General features: G+C 39.6%; 1 protein-coding gene across 3 annotated transcripts in view; it reads right to left on the reverse strand.

Annotated features, from left to right (window-relative positions):
- PATJ (PATJ crumbs cell polarity complex component) overlaps positions 1–19261 on the reverse strand; it is a 361686-nt gene that overhangs the window by 86371 nt on the left and 256054 nt on the right. For all 3 annotated transcript variants that reach the window (XM_078451845.2, XM_078451844.2, XM_078451846.2), the window contains exon 31: positions 5977–6054. In XM_078451845.2, the coding sequence (XP_078307971.2) occupies positions 5977–6054 (78 nt within the window). The remainder of the gene's footprint in view (positions 1–5976; positions 6055–19261) is intronic.

Raw genomic sequence — 19261 nt, forward strand, 5'->3', positions numbered from 1 at the left:
TCATTTGACACAGAGACACATAGACTGTATTGTTGCTAAGCAGTTTCATAAATTGGGAAAGAACGCGGAGCACATCTGTTGGGGGCATTTCCTAGCAGGTTTATCGTGGGCTGCTGGCCAAGTCCTGGGAGGATGCTTGTTCTCAAGACCCAGATGGTGCAACAATTGCCATTTAAATAGCTCTAAACCTGCCTTCAGAGGAAAGTCTTAAAAAACACATACAGCAGGAGGTTTGCATACTGAGGGCAAGAAAGGTAAATTCTTTTACTGGCAACTTCCTGTGGAACTTGGTAAACACACATACTGCCTTACTGTGTATTAAGGTCTTTGCATAGACAAGAGTATGAGAATACATAGTTGTCGCCGCCTCTCATGGATGGCCACTGTTATAATGAACCTCCAGGGAGCCAGTCAGCATCGATTCTGGTCCCTGTCCAACCTAGTCACCACATCACAGCTACAGTTCAGAGTCACCTTCTAAAGCCCTGCATGGCCTCCCATTGCTTTCGGCGAAGAGATCACCTCATTAACACGGTCTGGCTCCAGTTTGGTTTCCGTCTCACCAGTTCTGGCAACCAAGGCCTTTCATACTCTCAACGTTGAAGTTTAAGATTTAGACAAAATTACAAAGTTCAGATCCCAATGTAACTTTCTTGCTGTCCCTTGACTTCAGTATTGTTCTACGTCTGTATCTCTCTCAAAGGTGGTAGTGCACAGTGGTTTACAGACTAGCTTCCAGCCTCACAGTGCATGGACCTGGATCCAGGCTTCACTGGGTGATTATTTAATGTTTCCGTGCCTCAGTTTCCTCATCTCTTATATGGGGAAAATACTAGCACTAACCTCATAGGACTGTTAATGTAATTGAGCTTAGAATAATGCCTAGCACATAGGCTTTCAATAAATACTGTTATGATTACAATTTGCATTTTTCAGGTTGAAAAATTCAGTTTTCTAAGTTACACCTTGATGCTTTAACTTACAACAGTTATTCCTTATGTGGCTAGCCCTAAATGTTTTATTTTATTTTATTTTATTTTATTTTAATTTTTTAAATGTTTACTTTTGAGAGACAGTGAGACAACAGCATGAACGGGGGAGGGGCAGAGAGACAGGGAGACACAGAATCCAAAGCAGGCTCCAGGCTCTGAGCTGTCAGCACAGAGCCGGGCGCGGGGCTCGAACTCACGAACTGCAAGATCATCACCTGAGTGGAAGTTGGACGTTCAACCGACTGACCTACCTGGGTGCCCCAAAATGTTTTAATCAGAATAACAGCAAGGGGGCACGCCTGGGTGGCTCAGTTGGTTGAGCATCCAACTTCGTCTCAGGTCACGATCTTACGGCTTGTGAGTTCGAGCCCCGTGATGGGCTCTGTGCTGACAGCTCAGAGCCTGGAGCCTGCTTTGGATTCTGTGTCTCCCTCTTTTTCTGCCCCTCTCTTACTCACACTCTGTCTCGCTCTCAAAAAATAACTAAACATTGGGAGGGAGCCAAAACATAAGAGACTCTTAAAAACTGAGAACAAACTGAGGGTTGATGGGGGGGTGGCAGGGAGGGGAGGGTGGGTGAGGGATATTGAGGAGGGTACCTGTTGGGATGAGCACTGGGTGTTGTATGGAAACCAATCCGACAATAAATTTCATATTTAAAAAAAATAAACACTAAAAAAATTAAAAATAAATACAGCATCATCATTGTCAACAAGTCACCGCTGCACAGAGATCCCAGCATACTCTGGCATGGTTCTGCATAGCACCTTATAGCTGGTACCTCCTCAATTCTCACAACTGTGGTTTCTTTCTCCCATTTTATAGATGCAGAAACTGAGGCACAGAAAGGTTAAGTGCCTAAGGTTATATTGCTCATAAATGGTAGAATCAAGACTTGAATCCCAGTAGCCTAGTTCCAGTGTTTGTACTCTTGATACTTTAGTTATATGGCCTCAAAAGAGTATAATGTATTAACACAGATATTCTCAACATGATAAAAAACATAGGTTGATATCCAAAAGATTAAAATAATCACTTTAGGGATTCATGACCCTCTATGTCCAATGCCAGGGGGTCAAGGAACCTTCAGAATGAGCCCTAGCTCTTCCAATTTTCAGTTCTGTGATCTTTCACTAAGCAGATTACAGTCTCATCTGTAAGTCTGGGGTAAATAATTCCTGCCCTACTTTTTTTTTTTTTTTTACATAGGCTTATTTTGGGGATAAAATTGAATAAGACCACGAACTAAATATCATTTTAGAAAAAAATTTAGATATTAAAAAATTAAGTAAATGAGATAATAGATGACACTTTGATTTGCAAATCACAAAGCTCTATGCAGATAGCTTTTGAAAAGTTCCTTTCAAAGGGCTTAAAAAACAGTCTTAACAGGCTCTCACCTAGACTTCTGAAATAGATTCCAGACACTTTCCTGCCTCCAGTCTCTCACAAGTGGAATCTGTTTCACAAACCATCATCTGATCAGTTGTCTAAAAACAAGTTATTCTCCCTTTAAAAATATTTTAGAGAAAGCCAATACCTACTGAAGTTATTATAAACTCCTTGGCTATAAGTCTGGGGACCACTGAGATATGGACCAAAGCCAACCATAACTGAACAGTGGAAACAGTACTGGAATGTGTTGACCCATGGCTTGGTCTTAGCTCTGAAAACAGGGAATCTTAAAGAAATAATTTAATAGCTCTCTGAAGTACAGTTTCTCATAGGTAGCACCTTGTTTCTACATGAATATAGGCAGCTACTGAGACACTGATTGAACACTGAGCACATAAGGATGAATAAATTCATCTATAATTCACATACATACATAGGAAGGAGCATACAGTTCCTTCAGTTCTGTGATTCTACTGTTCAAATTGTATCGGCCACTGTTGCTCTACAAAAACCCAACCCTTACTCACTATTCCATAATCCACACTGATTTAGCTGCTAAACTTTCTATTTACGCCAACTTCACCGTTCAACTGCATTCTCGTCTTCAGAGGTTTACCTTAAAGGTCACATTCTAAGAAACCTTCCCTAATCCCTGAATGAGATGGTTTTCCTCCCATTTTTGAACACGTGCAACATAGCGTTTTCTTGTTATTTAATCTACTTTTGCATGTGTGGTTTTCTAGATGCAAATTCTTTTATCCTCACTGATTCTAGAGGGTCAACTGCTGAAGAGCAAGGCTTGTGTGTTTCTCCTGATCACTCCTGCAGGGGTCAGCATAGTGTCTGATGGGACATATGTGCTGCCTTAGGAAGCAAGCAACTTTTGGAGGGTTAGGGCTTACTGTTTCCCACTGTCTTGACATAAACAGGGGTGAGAAGAGTTAAGACCCATACAGATGATATGCTGTCCTCTGACCAGATGCACTGGGCAATAATCCTAGGATGGTGTAGCAACCCAGAGGAGCTTGTATCAATCTTATAATAGAAATTGTCATGATGACTAGTGATGATTAATAGTTATTAATACTTTATAATAAGACTAAGTTGCACCACATGAAATTCTTACCTACAGAAACGGCTATTTCTTATGACCAAATCTAATATTTTGCTAATTTCTTATTTATTCTCCTCCCCCTACTCATTCCGAAAAGAGTCCACAAGAAAACAAGCATTTTTGTACATTTTATTCACTGTTGTATTTCTAGTGCCTGGAACATAGTGGCATTCAACAAATATTTGTTGACTTAAGGAATGAACTTGCTAAACACCAACTATTTGCCTTATACTCTATTACATGATTTATTCCTTATAGCCCTTGTGTTTCCTCATAATATCCTGATTACTACTCTCCTTCAGGTGAAAAAACTGGGGCTTGGTGAGGTCAAGTAACATGTCCAAGACCACATTCTTATTAACTAATGTTTTATGGTACGCCATCTATACTTATGCTATAAAAGTTGTTTAAATCTAGGCTATCTTTCCTCTCTGAACTAGACAATGCATAGATTCTACTGGAAACAGAATTATAAAATACTAAAAAGAGAGGAGGGAGGTGAGGAGGAGAGGGGAGGGAAAAAGAAAGAGACAGCAAAAAGAAAGAGACAGCAGTCAGTGGGTATGGGGAAGAGTTCCATCTTGGTGAAATGCAGTATAAAAAAATATTTAAAAATTACCCTTAGCCCTTTAAGTCCTCTGCCCGAGGGGGGGGGGTCCCTTCAATTGTCTTGACACTTAGAGCCCCATCACTGGCATTGCTTTCTTGGGAACAGCGAGTGGATAATGGATGGCTTTTGCCTATAGCCTACAAGTGAACCTCATTGGACTACCAGACTTTTCTAGCAAGCAGATAAGAAAGTGTTTTCATCATTTTTACCATTTCCTCTGTGGATGAAGTTGGTGGCCTCTACTAACAAAACCCTGTTGCTTTACAATACTTTTCCTTAACCTATCTGTGGAGATACAGTGCCCCCCAAAACCAAGGTAACAGTATTTTTATTTGTATTTTTTTAAAAAGTTTATTTACTTATTTTGAGAGAGAGAGAGAGCGTGCTCACACATGCACACATGCACAGGAGGTGGAGGGACGGAGAGAGAGACAGAATCCCAAACAGGCTCCGCACTCTCAGCATGGAGCCCAATGCAGGGCTCGAACTCACAAACCTTGAGATCATAACCTGAGCCAAAACCAAGAGTTGGAAGCTTAACTGACTGGGCCACCCAGGTGCCCCAATAGTATTTTTAAATGAAGGAACTCTGAGTTCAAAATTTGTTGATGTTACTCATTCCCCTTCTGTACAAATATGCTGTTTATCTTTCATAAAGGAAACAGTGTAACCTTGAAACATCTTGCTCAAGAACAATGGTCATAATCCATTAGTCCTAGTGTTCTTGATGCCAGGGTCCTTGGGTCCCATTTACAACTGGCCCAGGAGTAGCCCACTGTCATTTCCACTTTTGCTGAAATGTCCTTTCCCTTCAGCCTGAATCAGTTTCTTTTCTAGGACACAGAATCTAAGACAGTCCCAATATATATTTTCTAAAAGTTGAAAGAAGATAAACGATTTCTCAAACTCCCTGAAGTAAAATGAACAACTCTGTGCTGCCATAAAATCAGGGTGACCCTCCTAAGTGATAATTCTTTGAGATTTGTAAGACATTTTGAAACAGAGAGAAAAAAGCCCACATTTCTTTCTAGAACTTGTAGTCTAACCTTGCAAGTACAAGGCTACAAAACAAAAAGATGGATTATGAACAAAAGCATGGGAGTCAGACCAAATGGAGGCAAATCTCCAGGTCTACCGTATTCTAGTGAGTGGGCTCTTGCAAGTTAGTGAACATCATTAGCCCTTGGTCTGCTTGTGGGTAAAAGAAAGCTATAGCCACCTGCACCATAAGACTGAGGAAATGAATGTAGCATACAGTATAGAACCTGGGACCCAGTAAAAATTCAATAAATATGAAATAAAATATCAAGCATTAAAATATGTAAGGAGGGAGGGTTCTCTAAAACTGACTCTCTTCAGGGTGCCTGACTGGCTCAGTCAGAAGAGCACACGAATCTTGATATCGGGGTCGTGAGTTCAAGCCCTATGCTGGATATAGAGATTACTAAAAAAAAAATTTTAAATAAATAAATAAATAATAATAATAATAATAATAATAATAATAAACAAACTTAAAAATAAAACTGACTTTCTTCTATTCTCCACCCCCTGGGCGAGTTTACCTATGATTTACTATGACTCAATGGAATACACTTAACATCTTTTTCTGTGCCTTTAGGACTAATTGAATATAGCTCTAGCCTGAAAGAAACCCAATATTAAACAGGATTAAAAGAGAAGTTGCTTCTTTAGTCCCAGACAGCATAATTCAAGTGTGAAGAAAACAGAATATGTTATTCTTTGGAATGGATGGGTCACTCCATACGGAAAAGCTTCCACTACCTCAGAGATCAAGAGTCCTAGAGAAACAAGTACAACACAAGTTGATCCTTTTCACAGTGGCACAAAATATAAATGATTCTCACCAGTTTGGAGCTTTCATTTTCAGGCAATTGTTTCATGCCATCTTCCTCACTGCTAATAGGTTCAGTACCACTCTGATCCTATAGGACAGTAAGAACAAAATAATAAAGATGTTAATCTTCACTCACACTGCCCAGAACTATATACTCAATCACAGTTGGTTGTTTTATTATTGTAGATACTGTTTCCTCTCTAGAGGCCATTTCTATTTTCTTCCTTTCCTCTAGAATGCCATCCCCACTCCCCCAGGGATCTGTTCCTGCTGCTTACAGATATGCCTTAGAAAAAGCTGATCTCTATTTTTTGTTCCAAGGTTGGGCCTGATGGTCTTATTGTTAAATCCCACTCCTTTAGCCAATGACTTTGTCAGGAATAGGTATGTGATCCAATTCTGCTCAATGAGACACAGAGACTTCTGGAAAAGTTCTTCCTTGGTCTTAAAAGAAACATAAGAGGGAAGTCTGGGTGGCTCAGTGGGGTTAAGCATACGACTTTGGCTCAGGTCATGATCTCACAGTTTGTGGGTTCAGGCCGCAGGTTGGGCTCTGTGCTATAGCGTGGAGCCTGGAGCCTGCTTCAAGTTCTGTGTCTCTCTCCCTGCCTCTCCCCTGCTCGCACGCTCTCTCTCTCAAAAATAAAACATTAAAAAATTTTAAATAAATAATAAAAGAAACAGAAGAAGTCTCTATACCTCCCAAATTAACAAGAAAGCATGAAGCTCAAATTGCCATGGGCAACCATCCCACAACCACAAGGAAGCCAGCCTTGAAATGAAGCCGACACTGTGACAAAGCAAAGGTAGAGAGGGAAAGAGTGGACTCCAATGGCAGAAGTGAGCCACTGCGTCACCTGACCTGAAGTACAGCCTTACTCTTAGCAGCCTTCACAGGAGTGCCAATATATTTACTTATTGTTTCAGCCAGTTAGCTAATCTATTCCCTCCAGCCCAGACTGTCCGAGATGCTTGTTTATCTTCTGAACAAGATTAAATTACCTGAGATAAGAGACTGTATTTATTTCTGAAGACTGTGTTTATTTCTGAAACTCAAATACCTATCACTGTATTTGGAAAACACTGGACAAATCCTGGTTGAACCAATGAATGGAGCACTTGTTTACTTGATGATTATTTTCTGCAGAATTCTAAAAATATTGATTTAATATAAATGAGACATCCTGTAAGAATAAGCCCCATTAAAATTGCAAAACACATCCAGTATCTCCTCAATTGAATTGTAACATATTAAATGTTATAGTTAATGAACCAGAGGTTGAGGGTACATAGGGGAGAATAAGGATGATAAATGGAGTATCTATACTTACATTATTTGGATTTTTATATTAGAACACTACTTTCTTGGGATTACTACAAATTTTGTTGGATCGTTTGTAGGCAAAATAGTTTTTAAAGCAAAGATATAGCATTCTTTCATTTATCAAATGGACAATAGAAAGATAACATTCAGTATTGATAATGATGTAGAGAAAGAGGAATTTTTACATGCCATTGAAAGAATATAGAATATTCTTTTCAGAAAAAAACATACAAAATATACAGATATGTAGAGATATGCATATAGGAAAATATTTGTAGGCATACTGGACAAATTATTTAAATTGCTTACTTCTAGGGGATAAGATTAAAGATTGGGGAATTTTTACATTAGTTATTTCTATACTGTTAGATTATAGAAGAATTGGCACATATTATCGTAAGCTTAAAAAATAAAGGAGAGCTTTGAGAACTATCTAAAAGAAAAAAATCTAAGAAAGCAGCATGATGTTAAATTGGTTGGATCTGGGTTCAAATTGCAACTTTGCCATTTCGAATTCTGACTTTCAGCAAGGTTTTTTCTAAGCCTGAGTACTTGTTTTTATTTTATTTCATTTTTTTATTTTTTGAGAGAGAGAGGGTGGAAGTGAGCCAGGGGCAGAGAGAGAGAGAGAGAGAGAGAGAGAGAGAGAGAGAGAAGTGGGGCTCACCCAAAGCAGGGCTCATACTCACCTGAACTGGGGATTGATTGAGCTCACCTGATATGGGACTCGAACTATGAACCATGAGATTGTGACCTGAGCTGGAGTCAGATACTTAAAGACTAAGCCACCCAGGCACCCCGGTTTTTATTATTTTATTTTTTTAAATGTGGGACCAAAGAGTTCTTTTATTTACCTATTTATTTAGTTTAGTTATTTATTTTGAGAGAGAGATAGGAGCAGGGGAGAGGCAGAAAGGAGAGATAGAATCCTAAGCAGGCTCTGTGCATGGGGCTTGATTTCAGGAACCGTGAGATCATGACTTGAGTTGAAACCAAGAGTTGGGAGCTCAACCAACTGAGCCACCCAGGCGCCCTTGAGTATATGTTTTTTTAAACAGATTTAAACATTTAAACAGATAAAAGTACCAGATTAAAATACTATCCCATCAGGTTGCCTTGAAAATTAATACATTAACAAGCAAAATATCTATTAGCATAACACTGAGTGCAGTTTATTTTTGTTTCCAGCTTTTTGTTGACACAGATTCGTTATCAACCATGTTTCGTGTAGTCTTCGTAACGATCCTATATGGATATGTACCAAGGTTATTCCCATTCATGGATGGGGAAATGATGCATTTTAAGTTAGCTTGCTAATGAATGCCTAACTACTGAGAGGTGAACCCAAGATTCAAAGCTAGGGAAGACTGATATCAAAGGTCCTGCTATTATTAACTATGCTCTAGGCCTTAAGTAAACGATGCTCTTGTTTCTCTTTATTCCTTGTCAGTGTTTTATTTATTTATTAAAAAAAAATTTTTTTAACATTTATTTATTTATTTAATTAAAAAAAAAATTTTTTTTTTTAAATGTTTATTTATTTTTGACAGAGACAGAATGCAAGTGGGTTAGGGGCAGAGAGAGAGGGAGACACAGAATCTGAAACAGGCTCCAGGCTCTGAGCTGTCAGCACAGAGCCCGACGCGGGGCTCGAACTCACGAGCTGTGAGATCATGACCTGAGCCGAAGTCGGACACTCAACCGACTGAGCCACCCAGGTGCCCCAACATTTATTTATTTTTGAGAGACAGAGAGAGACAGAGCAGGAGCAGGGGAGGGGCAGAGAGGGGGAGACACAGAATCCGAAGCAGGCTCCAGGCTCTGAGCCGTCAGCACAGAGCCCAATGTGGGACTTGAACTCACCAACCATGAGATCGTGACCTGAGCTGAAGTCGGACGCTTAACCACCTGAGCCACCCAGGCGCCCCCCTTGTCAGTGTTTTTAAAAAAACTTTTAAGTTTACTTATTTATTTTGAAAGAGAGAGAGAGAGAGAGCGAGCAGCAGAGGGGCATAGAGAGAGGGAGACACAGAATCCGAAGTAGCCTTCAGGCTCTGAGTTTTAGCATAGAGTCCAATGCAGAGCTCGAACTCATGAACCAGGAGATCATGACCTGAGCAGAAACCAAGAGTTGGATGCTAATCAAGTGAGCCATCCAGGTGCCCCAGCACCGAGTGTTGATAACAAATCCTATGGAGAACAGGATTCACAATCTTAAAAAAAGAAATTGTTGTTATTAGACCATTAATTTTTCAACAGTGTTTTAGCATTTGTTAACCAGAAAATTTCATTAGGTAGAATATACTCTTCTCAGTGAATTTTGGGTAACCAAGAAATCACCATGTAAAATAAACATGCCCAAGTTAAGAAACAAAGCTTGAGAATATAGAGATTTTCAGTTTTTTTTTTTTTTTTTGAGACAGTGAGAGACAGAACATGAGCAGGGGAGGGGCAGAGAGAGAGGGAGACACAGAATCAGAAGCAGGCTCCAGGCTCTAAGCTGTCAGCAGAGCCTGATGCGGGGCTCAAACCCGCGGACCGCGAGATCATGACCTGAGCCAAAGTTGGATGCTCAACCGACTGAGCCACCCAGGCACCCCGAGATTTTCAGCATTTTAAACAGTAAGTTCTAGAGACAGAAAAATTCAGAAGAAATGAATTAGACTTTCAAAAACTAGTACTTAATCTATGGAAAACCGTTAACGCCCCAAATACTTAGTGTCCGCAACTGCAGCACACTAAATTGTAGAACAGAACACACTAAACATTAGAAGTTACTCTTCTAGTAACTCTGCAAATAGCCACCTCCTCTGATCCCAAATGAAAGGAGGTTGTCATCAGAATGGTGGTCAGCTGATGCCATTCTTTTATTTATGCATGTATCTTCTTGGGGAAAGCAACTAATGTTTAAATAAGTCAGAGGAATCTTACATTTCTTGGCAATATGAGTAGAGAAGTGGGATTTTCTTGGTCTTTATCAAATGAATACTAAAGTTGGGGAGAAATCAGTTGTTTGATGCTTCAACTTTGAAAATGTAAGAAAACATGGGCAAGGAAGTCTCAGTTGCAAATGGTCTACACATCCTTTAAGATTTGGGGGTGCCTGGGTGGCTCAGTCAGTTGGGTGTTCAAGTCTTGATTTCAGCTCAGACTACAATCCCAGGGTCATGTGATCAAGCCCCATGTTGGGCTCCATGCTGAGTGTGGAGCGTGCTTGGGATATTCTCTCTCTCTCTCTCTCTCTCTCTCTGCCAACCCCGCCCCCCTGCTCGTGTGCACACACTTGCACACGCTCTCTCTCTTGCACACTCTAAAAAAAGATTTGAATAAAAACAAAAAAGAATACCCTTTACATCTACACATACAGAATTATCACACAGAGCCATGTCTCAAATGTCACTTATTCCATAAATCCTTTCTTCTTCTTATCTGGAAGACAGCTCTTTTTCTTCTAACCTCACTTAACATTTTTCCTGAATTTCCTATGTCACTTAATTTGTATCCTAATTACATATATATGGAATTGATCTTCCTGATGAGACTGAAACATTCTTGAATCTAACATCTGTGCCTCGTTCATTTCCTGTGAGCCTTCTTTTTATTCAACCTAGGTCTGTCTCATTTCGAAGTCAATGCTCTTTTTAACTCTACCATGAACCCCTTCTAAAGCTTTTCCTCTGTTTTTAGTTACGGGTTTAGTTGAGATGGTTCTATAGAGGAGGATTTGAAATAAAAATCTAGATGGAGAGGAGTCAGGTAAAAAAAGGAAGTTGGAATTGAGAGAGGTTAACAATAAAGCATGTACTTTCCTAGGAGAGTTCATGTTTATAGAAGAGTTTTCATCCTTAAATGAGGCACAGAACAAAACAATGTAGGTTCTGTTCTGAAAACAGAATGGTTCACATGTGTTAGGCAACCTTTAAAATACCCCGCTGACCAGGAGCTTAGAAATGAGGAATCAGTCAGAGATGGGAAGAGGAAAATAGGTCAGCAAGCATGACTTCCAAAGTCCAATTGTATCACGGTGGTTTGAAGACCATCTGGCTGGTGGATGGTGGCCCAGTGACACCCAAGATGATTCAGCTAATTTGGATAACGGGTGTTCCCTTCCTTCCTTTCTTGCTGATCCTCAAACCACCTGTCCAAAGTTGTCTGGGCAGCCAAGGCTGCTCAAAGAGAATGACCTTTTCCCATGAAGATCACAGGTAGTAGATTCTGTGGTGAATTATGTTTTAAAGATGAATGAAAAGAGGGGCGCCTGGGTGGCCCAGTCGGTTGAGTGTCCAACTTCGACTCAGGTCATGATCTCACGGTTTGTGGGTTCAAGCCCTGCGTTGGGCTCTGTGCTGACAGCTCAGAGCCTGGAGCCTGCTTTGGATTCTGTGTCTCCTTCTCTCTCTGCCCCTCCCCCACTTGTGCTCCATCTCTCTCTCTCTCAAAAACAATTTTTTAAAAAAGATGAATGAAAAGAAAAAGTAAGGCTCATGATTGTATGTTTGCCACAGATTTTACCTAAATAAATAAATAGGCTGATGAGAAATGCTGTTCAATTCTCAGACGTTCCTTCCAAACCTTCAGGAAGTTCTAAACTCCCTAAACTCCTTCCCTGGGGTCCTCCAAAATCTACATAAAGTGGTGATAGTTTTTATTTTTATACTACTTAATTTTTTTCATACCCACCACTATAGTTTTCCCCAACCAGATAATGACATTATGAGAGAAGGAATTTATGTTTTTATTTGAGAGATTATCAATAAATTAGTTAAGGATGTTACTGTAGATCGGAAAAACTGCACTTTTTCCAATTTAATTTAATTGGAAATTTAATTCCAATTTAATTTCCAATTTAATTTTTTAGTTAAAATTTTTTTAAATTAAATGTATTTATTTATTTATTTTTAAATTTACATCCAAGTTAGTTAGCATATAGTGCAGTAATGATTTCAGGAATAGAATCCAGTAATTCATCCCCTATGTATAACACCCAGCGCTCATCCCAATAAGCATCTTCCTTAATGTCCCTTGCCCATTTAGCCCTTCCAGCAACCCTCAGTTTATTCTCTATATTTAAGAATCCCTTTTGTTTGTCCCCTTCCCTGTTTTTATATTATTTTTGCTTCCCTTTCCTTATGTTCATTTGTTTTATATCTTAAATTCCACATGAGTAAAGTCATATATTTGTCAGAAAAACCACACTTCTGATTTAAAAAAAATTTTTTTTTAATGTTTTTATCTTACTTTTGAGAGAAAGAGAGAGACGGAGAGACAGAGAGTTGGGGAGGGGCAGAGAGAAAGGGAGACAGAATCTGAAGCAAGCTCCAGGCTCTGAGCTGTCAGTGCAGAGCCCTACATGTGGCTTGAACTCACGGACTGTGAGATCATGACCTGAGTGGAAGTCGGATGCCTAACCGACTGAGCCATCCAGACGTCCCAAAACCACACTTCTGATTCGTTAAATGCTCCATTAGTGTTGTTCCCTTACTTCTTCATTTACCATGACAAAACAGTTTATTTATATATAAAAATAAAGCTATTTTCATTATTATTATTATTACTTTTTTAATGTTTATTTTTTTTGAGAGAGAAGCAGAGTGTGAGCAGGGGTAGGCAGAAAAGAGGGAGACACAGAATCTGAAGCAGGCTCCAGACTCTGAACTGTCAGCGCAAAGCCCGACGTGGGGCTTGAACTCGTGAACCATGAGATCATAACCTGAGCTGAAGCTGGATGTTTAACTGAGTCATGTAGGTGCTCCCTTTTAAGATTTCACTAAGCAAATTAAAAAAACAAAACAGCGACTATACCTCCTTTAAACAATTGAAAGTTTTTTAAAAATAAAGCTTATATTGGTTTAAATTTTATCATGCCCACATTTCCCAAACTCAATGCTCTCTTCCAAAAAAACCACAGGATGATTTATTTGTCTCATTGCCAGCCTAAATTCACAAATATTTCTTTCTGCAAAGTCATGTTGACTAGATGTGACAAATTGAATTTCTTTCTTCTACCCCCATCGTAAGCATATTTTCTAGGCTACTCAGAATTCCAGTAAGGTAGTCCACAATTAAAGATAAAATAGGAATTATGCTAATAGCACTCCCTGGGTAATCAATCTCTCCATTCTTTATGAGGCCTGCCTCATCTCACTTAGTATTCAAAAAAGCACAACTTCTGAGAAAGAAAAAAATTAAAGCTCTTGCTTCTATAAAGATATTCTAAAAGATTCAGCCTGCCTTGTCGAGGACTGTAATATCTTACAACCCAAGTATACTTGAGCCTTGAGCACCTCTTCCAAGACCACAACAGTGACTTCCTAATTGGGTTTCCCTCTCTGAGATATCCTTGACATGCTATTAGACTAACCTACCTGAAGTAGAGCCCTGATCAGACTATTTCACTGTTCAAAATGCCTTCAACAGCTCTGAGTACCTAATACATGAAAATCAAACCTTCTGAGATTTATTTATTTTTTTTTAAGTTTATTTATTTTTTTGAGAGAGGGGGAGCGGGGGAGAGACAGAGTGCAAGTGGGGGGAGGGGCAGAGAAAGAGGGAGACACAGAACTCAAAGCAGTCTCCAGGCTCTGAGCTGTCAGCACAGAGCCTGACACAGGGCTTGAACGCACGAACTGCGGGATCATGACCTGAGCTGAAGTTGGATGCTTAACCCACTGAGCAACCCAGATGCCCCCAAACCTTCTGAGATTTAAATTCAAGCCTCTCATTTGATCTCGATTTACTTTTCAAATCCCATCTTCTATTACTCCCTTTCACATACCATTACTCTTCTCCCCATTCCAAACCCTTATTTTTCATATTTCCATGTTTTTGTTTATACTATTTCCACATTCTTATCTAACCATATTCATATTTTAAAATCCAATCTACTCATCAGAAATAGCTTACCAGGAAATAATATTCATCTTCTCTGAACTCGTCTTAAAGCTTTATCTTTTAGGACACCTTGTTTTAGTAATATACATGTGTTATTTTCCTTATAAGGCTAGAAGTTCTTTGAGGTTAAGACACTTTGTGCATGATCTACAAAGTGGATATATGATAAGTAGTAGCAGAATAAATTAAATCAATAAGAAGTATCCAACACTGAAATGAAGCATCAAGGATACAGTTGAAAAGCCTAAATATGGTTCACCCTGGGTGCCTGGGTGGCTCAGTCTGTTAAGCGTCCAACTTTGGCTCAGTTCATTATCTCACAGTTGGGGAGTTCAGACCCCGCATTGGGCTCTGTGCTGACAGCTCAGAGTCTGGAGCCTGCTTCAGATCCTGTGTCTCCCTCTTTCTCTGTCCCTCCTCCACTCACACTCTAAACATTAAAAAAAAAAAAGCCTTAATCACCCCATTCACTTATTCAACAAATACTAAAAAAATTTTTTTAATGTTTATTTACTTTTGAGAGACAGAGCATGAGCAGGGGAGGTACAGAGAGACAGAGAGGGAGACACAGAATCTGAAGCAGGCTCCAGGCTCTAAGCTGTCAGCACAGAGCTGGATGTGGGGTTCGAACTCACGGACCGCGAGATCATGACCTGAGCCAAAGTCAGACACTCAACCGACTGAGTCACCCAGGTGCCCCAAATTACTCAACAAATATTAAGCAAGTGCTATATGCTAGGATCTGAGAATAAAGTGGTCAAGAAGATAGTAGGCCAGCCTGCCAGAAGTTTATAATTTAGTGTGGTGCATATAGTCCTACATTCTTAAAATGTTGAGCTGGTGAGAGAGCTATAAGCAATAAAATCCTAGTTGAGAAAAAATCCTCATTGAGAAACTCATTTAGAAATGGGCCTCTCTTTTCTATAAGGCCCAGGTGACATCACATAAAGGACAATTTTTACTTTTTAAATGAACTATGAATATTACTTAACTATGAAGGGAGTTAAGATTACTGAAGGGAATGATGTGAGATGAAGTTAGTCATAATATCTCACATTTCAACACTTATTATATTCCAGGTGCTATGCATTATTTTATTCATTTTGAATAATAGAAAACTTGAAGTTCTGTTTTCTGTGTGTGTGTGTGTGTGTGTGTGTGTGTGTGTGTGTGTGTGTTTTAAGTAGGCTTCATGCCTAGCACAGAATCCCAACATGGGACTTGAACTCACAACCCTGAGATCAAGACCTGAACTGAGATCAAGAGTCAGACACTTAACCAACTGAGCCACCCAGGTGCCCCTGGAGGAGTCTTTCAAAAAGCAATCCTTCAAGAAATTATTGGTTGTGAATTAATAAGGAGGAAGTGGAGAGTCAACCCAGATGGAAGAAACAATAGGAATAAAGACATAAGTGTTGGAGAGACCAAGATATGTGTGTGTGGGGGGGTGCGGTGGGGGGGGTGGGTGGCATGAACAGATACATGGAGAGGGTCTAGTGCTTTACTATGCATTAATGAGAAAGGAAGGCTCATTAGCAGAAGTTGGGGAGGTAAATACAAAGCCTTAATTCCAACTTTGAAATAAGACTCTGAAACAAAGATCTGCTAGGCAAGAGTTATAAAAGAATTCTGACCAAGAGGACAAATACAGTAATATAGTAAGAAAATAAACCCTGTGTTGTATGCACCTGTTGAAAATGGAAGATGCTCGAAGCTGGGACTTTTGCTTTAGGGCTGTAACAATAGAAGTAGAATCACAACTGTAATGAGTTCTTACTGTTTGCCAAGAATAATGCTAAGTATTTTATAAACATTCAATTCTTCCAACAAATCCATAGAATTAATTATTATTATCAATCCCCCCTTTAAATGTGAGGAAATGGAAGTTTATAGTGTTTAACTGGCTCAAGTTCACTCTGCTAGTAAATGACAGAACAAAGATTAGGACTCGGATGTGTCTGAATTCCAAGCTTATGTTCTTAATCACTGTACCATACAGCTGCCCCAGTATTACAATTACCAAGAGTATAGCAGCAGAAATGCTAATAGTCCCTTATATATATGTATGAGCTGCATGGATTATCAAGTAGTTTTACCTACATTTAGTGCTTGATCCTCATAACTACCTGCTGACACAGATGAGGAAGGTTATGAGTGTGGCTTTTACCGAAAAAACAAGACTCTGAGAAACTACTTTAACAAGGCCGTCTTGTTAAAGAATCCACAAGAACCGACATCTTCAGACTTCTTGTCCAATGTTCTTTTAGCACTCTTGTTCACTATGCCGGCACACAACTGCATGAAGGGATTTTGTTCTCTGCTATATCCTTGGTGTCTAAAACAGTATCTGACACACAATAAGGGCTGAATAAATATTTTCTCACTAAAGGAATGAATATAAGATCCCATTAGTGTATAATAATAGTGCTGTTCACTATGCTAACTATTATCAGGTCCAACTTACTAATGATAAGGTTATATTTCATCTGTTTGGTGATGATTTAAAAAAATTTTTTTTTAACGTTTATTTATTTTTGAGACAGAGAGAGACAGAGCATGAACAGGGGAGGGGCAGAGAGAGAGGGAGACACAGAATCTGAAACAGGCTCCAGGCTCTGAGCTGTCAGCGCAGAGCCCGACGCGGGGCTCGAACTCACGGACTGTGAGATCATGACCTGAGCCAAAGTCGGACGCTTAACCGACTGAGCCACCCAGGCGCCCCTGTTTGGTGATGATTTAAATGAGCGAGCGCTTTCAGCGACATGTCACATGAGTCATGCTTGAGTACTTACTAAAAACAGCTGAGGAGGGGAAAATGCATAGTGACAGGGTCACAAAATCGAGAGGGAAGGGGTAAGGAAGTGGGCAGGAGAGCAGAGACACCTCTAGACTTTACTGGCCACCCGGAGCAGGGCTATCACTCACCATTTGGTGGCAGTTTTTGGAGGCCAACAGTCTACAGAAAAACTAAAAAAAACCCTCTTTATAATTCAATTCATATATTCAATTATAATATAATAAAATGTATTTTTTACTGGTGACTAAATGATTAGAGCCATTTCTGTGGTTAGCACAGTTAAGAAAATGAAAAGCATAGCTAATTTGTATAATATACTTAAAATTGAGTTAAATATACTTAAAATATTTGAATAAACAGTTTACATTAATTGAGCATTGACTCTGCACCATGAGCTGTACTAAATGCTGTGTGTGTGTGGGGGGGATGTGTATTTTTATATATATATAACTTCCTTAGCTCTTTACAAGTCTATGAATGTTTGGTAGTAATAGTATTTAGCCTCTCCAGACCCCACCCTCTTCTTCTGTAATGTAGAAATAATAATGCTGTCTCTCAGAGGACTGGATGTAAGTGGGATAGGAGATCACATTTTGAAGGCCTTTAAGACAGTGTTTGGCACAGTAGACTCAAGATTCGATCATCCCCTTAAAATTCAGTTCCAAAGTGATTTTTTAAAAGTTTATTTATTTATTTTGGGAGGGAGGGAGGGAGAGAGAGAGAGAAGAAGAGAAAGAAAGAGAGAGGGAGAGAACACGAGCAGGGAAGGGGGCAGAGAGAGAGAGGGAGAGAGAGAATCCCAAGTGGGCTCTGTGTCCCATGCAGGGCTTGATCTCACCAACTGTGAGATGACCTGAGCCGAAATCAGGAATCAGATGCCTTAACTGACTGAGCCACTCACCAGGTGCCCTCAAGGGGATATTTTGATGGGAACATTCATAACTAACAATACTATAGAAAAAAAAAATTATTCTAAAATATGATTCCCCTTATTCCCCCCACTCCCTCCAAAAGATTTATATGGTGTTCTGTAAAGATGAAAATATTAGGAATTAAGTACTAGCATTTATTGAGTAGCTATTGTGTGTCAGGCACAAGATATATATGTCTTATTTAATCCTGACAATCCTATGAGGAGAAACTATTGTTACCTCCCTACATAGAAATAAAGGGAGGACAGAAGAGGTGCTCTAACTATCCAAGGCCAGGTGTCTAGAATAGTTACACTAGGATTTGAACTGAAGAGTATGGCTCTGGGGTCCTTCCTTTCTACCAACATGCTAACTGCCTTAGGTCTTAGAGTGAAAATACCCATTGCTGGCAAGCTTTGGCTACATGGCAATTGGTAGAGAGTCAATACCTATCAATACAATCTTTTATGATAGAAATTGGTCAATATAAGTAAAGATTTTGAACATATTATACAGCTTATGACTCAGCAAATGTACACTGGGGGAAATCTATGCTATAGAAATAAAGGCACCATTACTTAATAATTCTCTCTCTCACACATACACACTCACAATGTTTATTTTGGTATCCTTTTACTGGCCAAGCCTTGGAAAATCATCTGGACATCTGTCAGTTGGAAATAATAGAGTATACCAAAATACGGCCATGATACTAAGCAAAAAAATAATTTTTTTAATGAATAGAATCTATACCAGAAGCATGTATACTATGCATTTCAGATGTAACCTACCTAAAATCAACCTCTTAATTTCCACTTCTCTGCTGAAGAGCAGCTATTCTTCAAGAGACTCATAAAAGGCACCACCACCCACCTTCTTGCTCAAGCCAAAAATCTAGGTTTGTTCATGAGTCTCTGGTTCTCCTCAGCTTCCACATTTAATCAATCGAGTCTGATTCACCATCTAAAACACCAAAAATCCACTCACTTTTCTTTGCCTCCAATACCAAACCACCGTCTGCATCTAACTGCAATCAGGTCTCACGGTGTCTGATGTCTTTTGGCATATTACTTTTACTTTCCCGTAGTCCATTCTCTACCCCGTGAACTGTACATCAACTCATTTCATTCCCCCCATCACGAACCCTGCAGTGGCTTCCAGCCCACATAGGATAAAACCCAAACTTCTCACTCTGACTCACAAAGCTCTTGCCCCATACCAGTCTCCAGGCTCCCAATATGCCTCCAGCCATATCCCTCAAATGCTCCAGCTCATTCTCACTTGAGAGTTATTTCTGTTCCCTCTGCAAAGAAAGCTCTCCCCCTTTATCTTTGTGTCTGGCTCCTTCTTATCATTTTGACCTCATTTACAT

The sequence above is a fragment of the Panthera onca genome, chromosome C1, assembly GCF_046562875.1.
Source record: "Panthera onca isolate mPanOnc1 chromosome C1, mPanOnc1 haplotype 2, whole genome shotgun sequence".
Lineage (NCBI taxonomy): Eukaryota > Metazoa > Chordata > Mammalia > Carnivora > Felidae > Panthera > Panthera onca.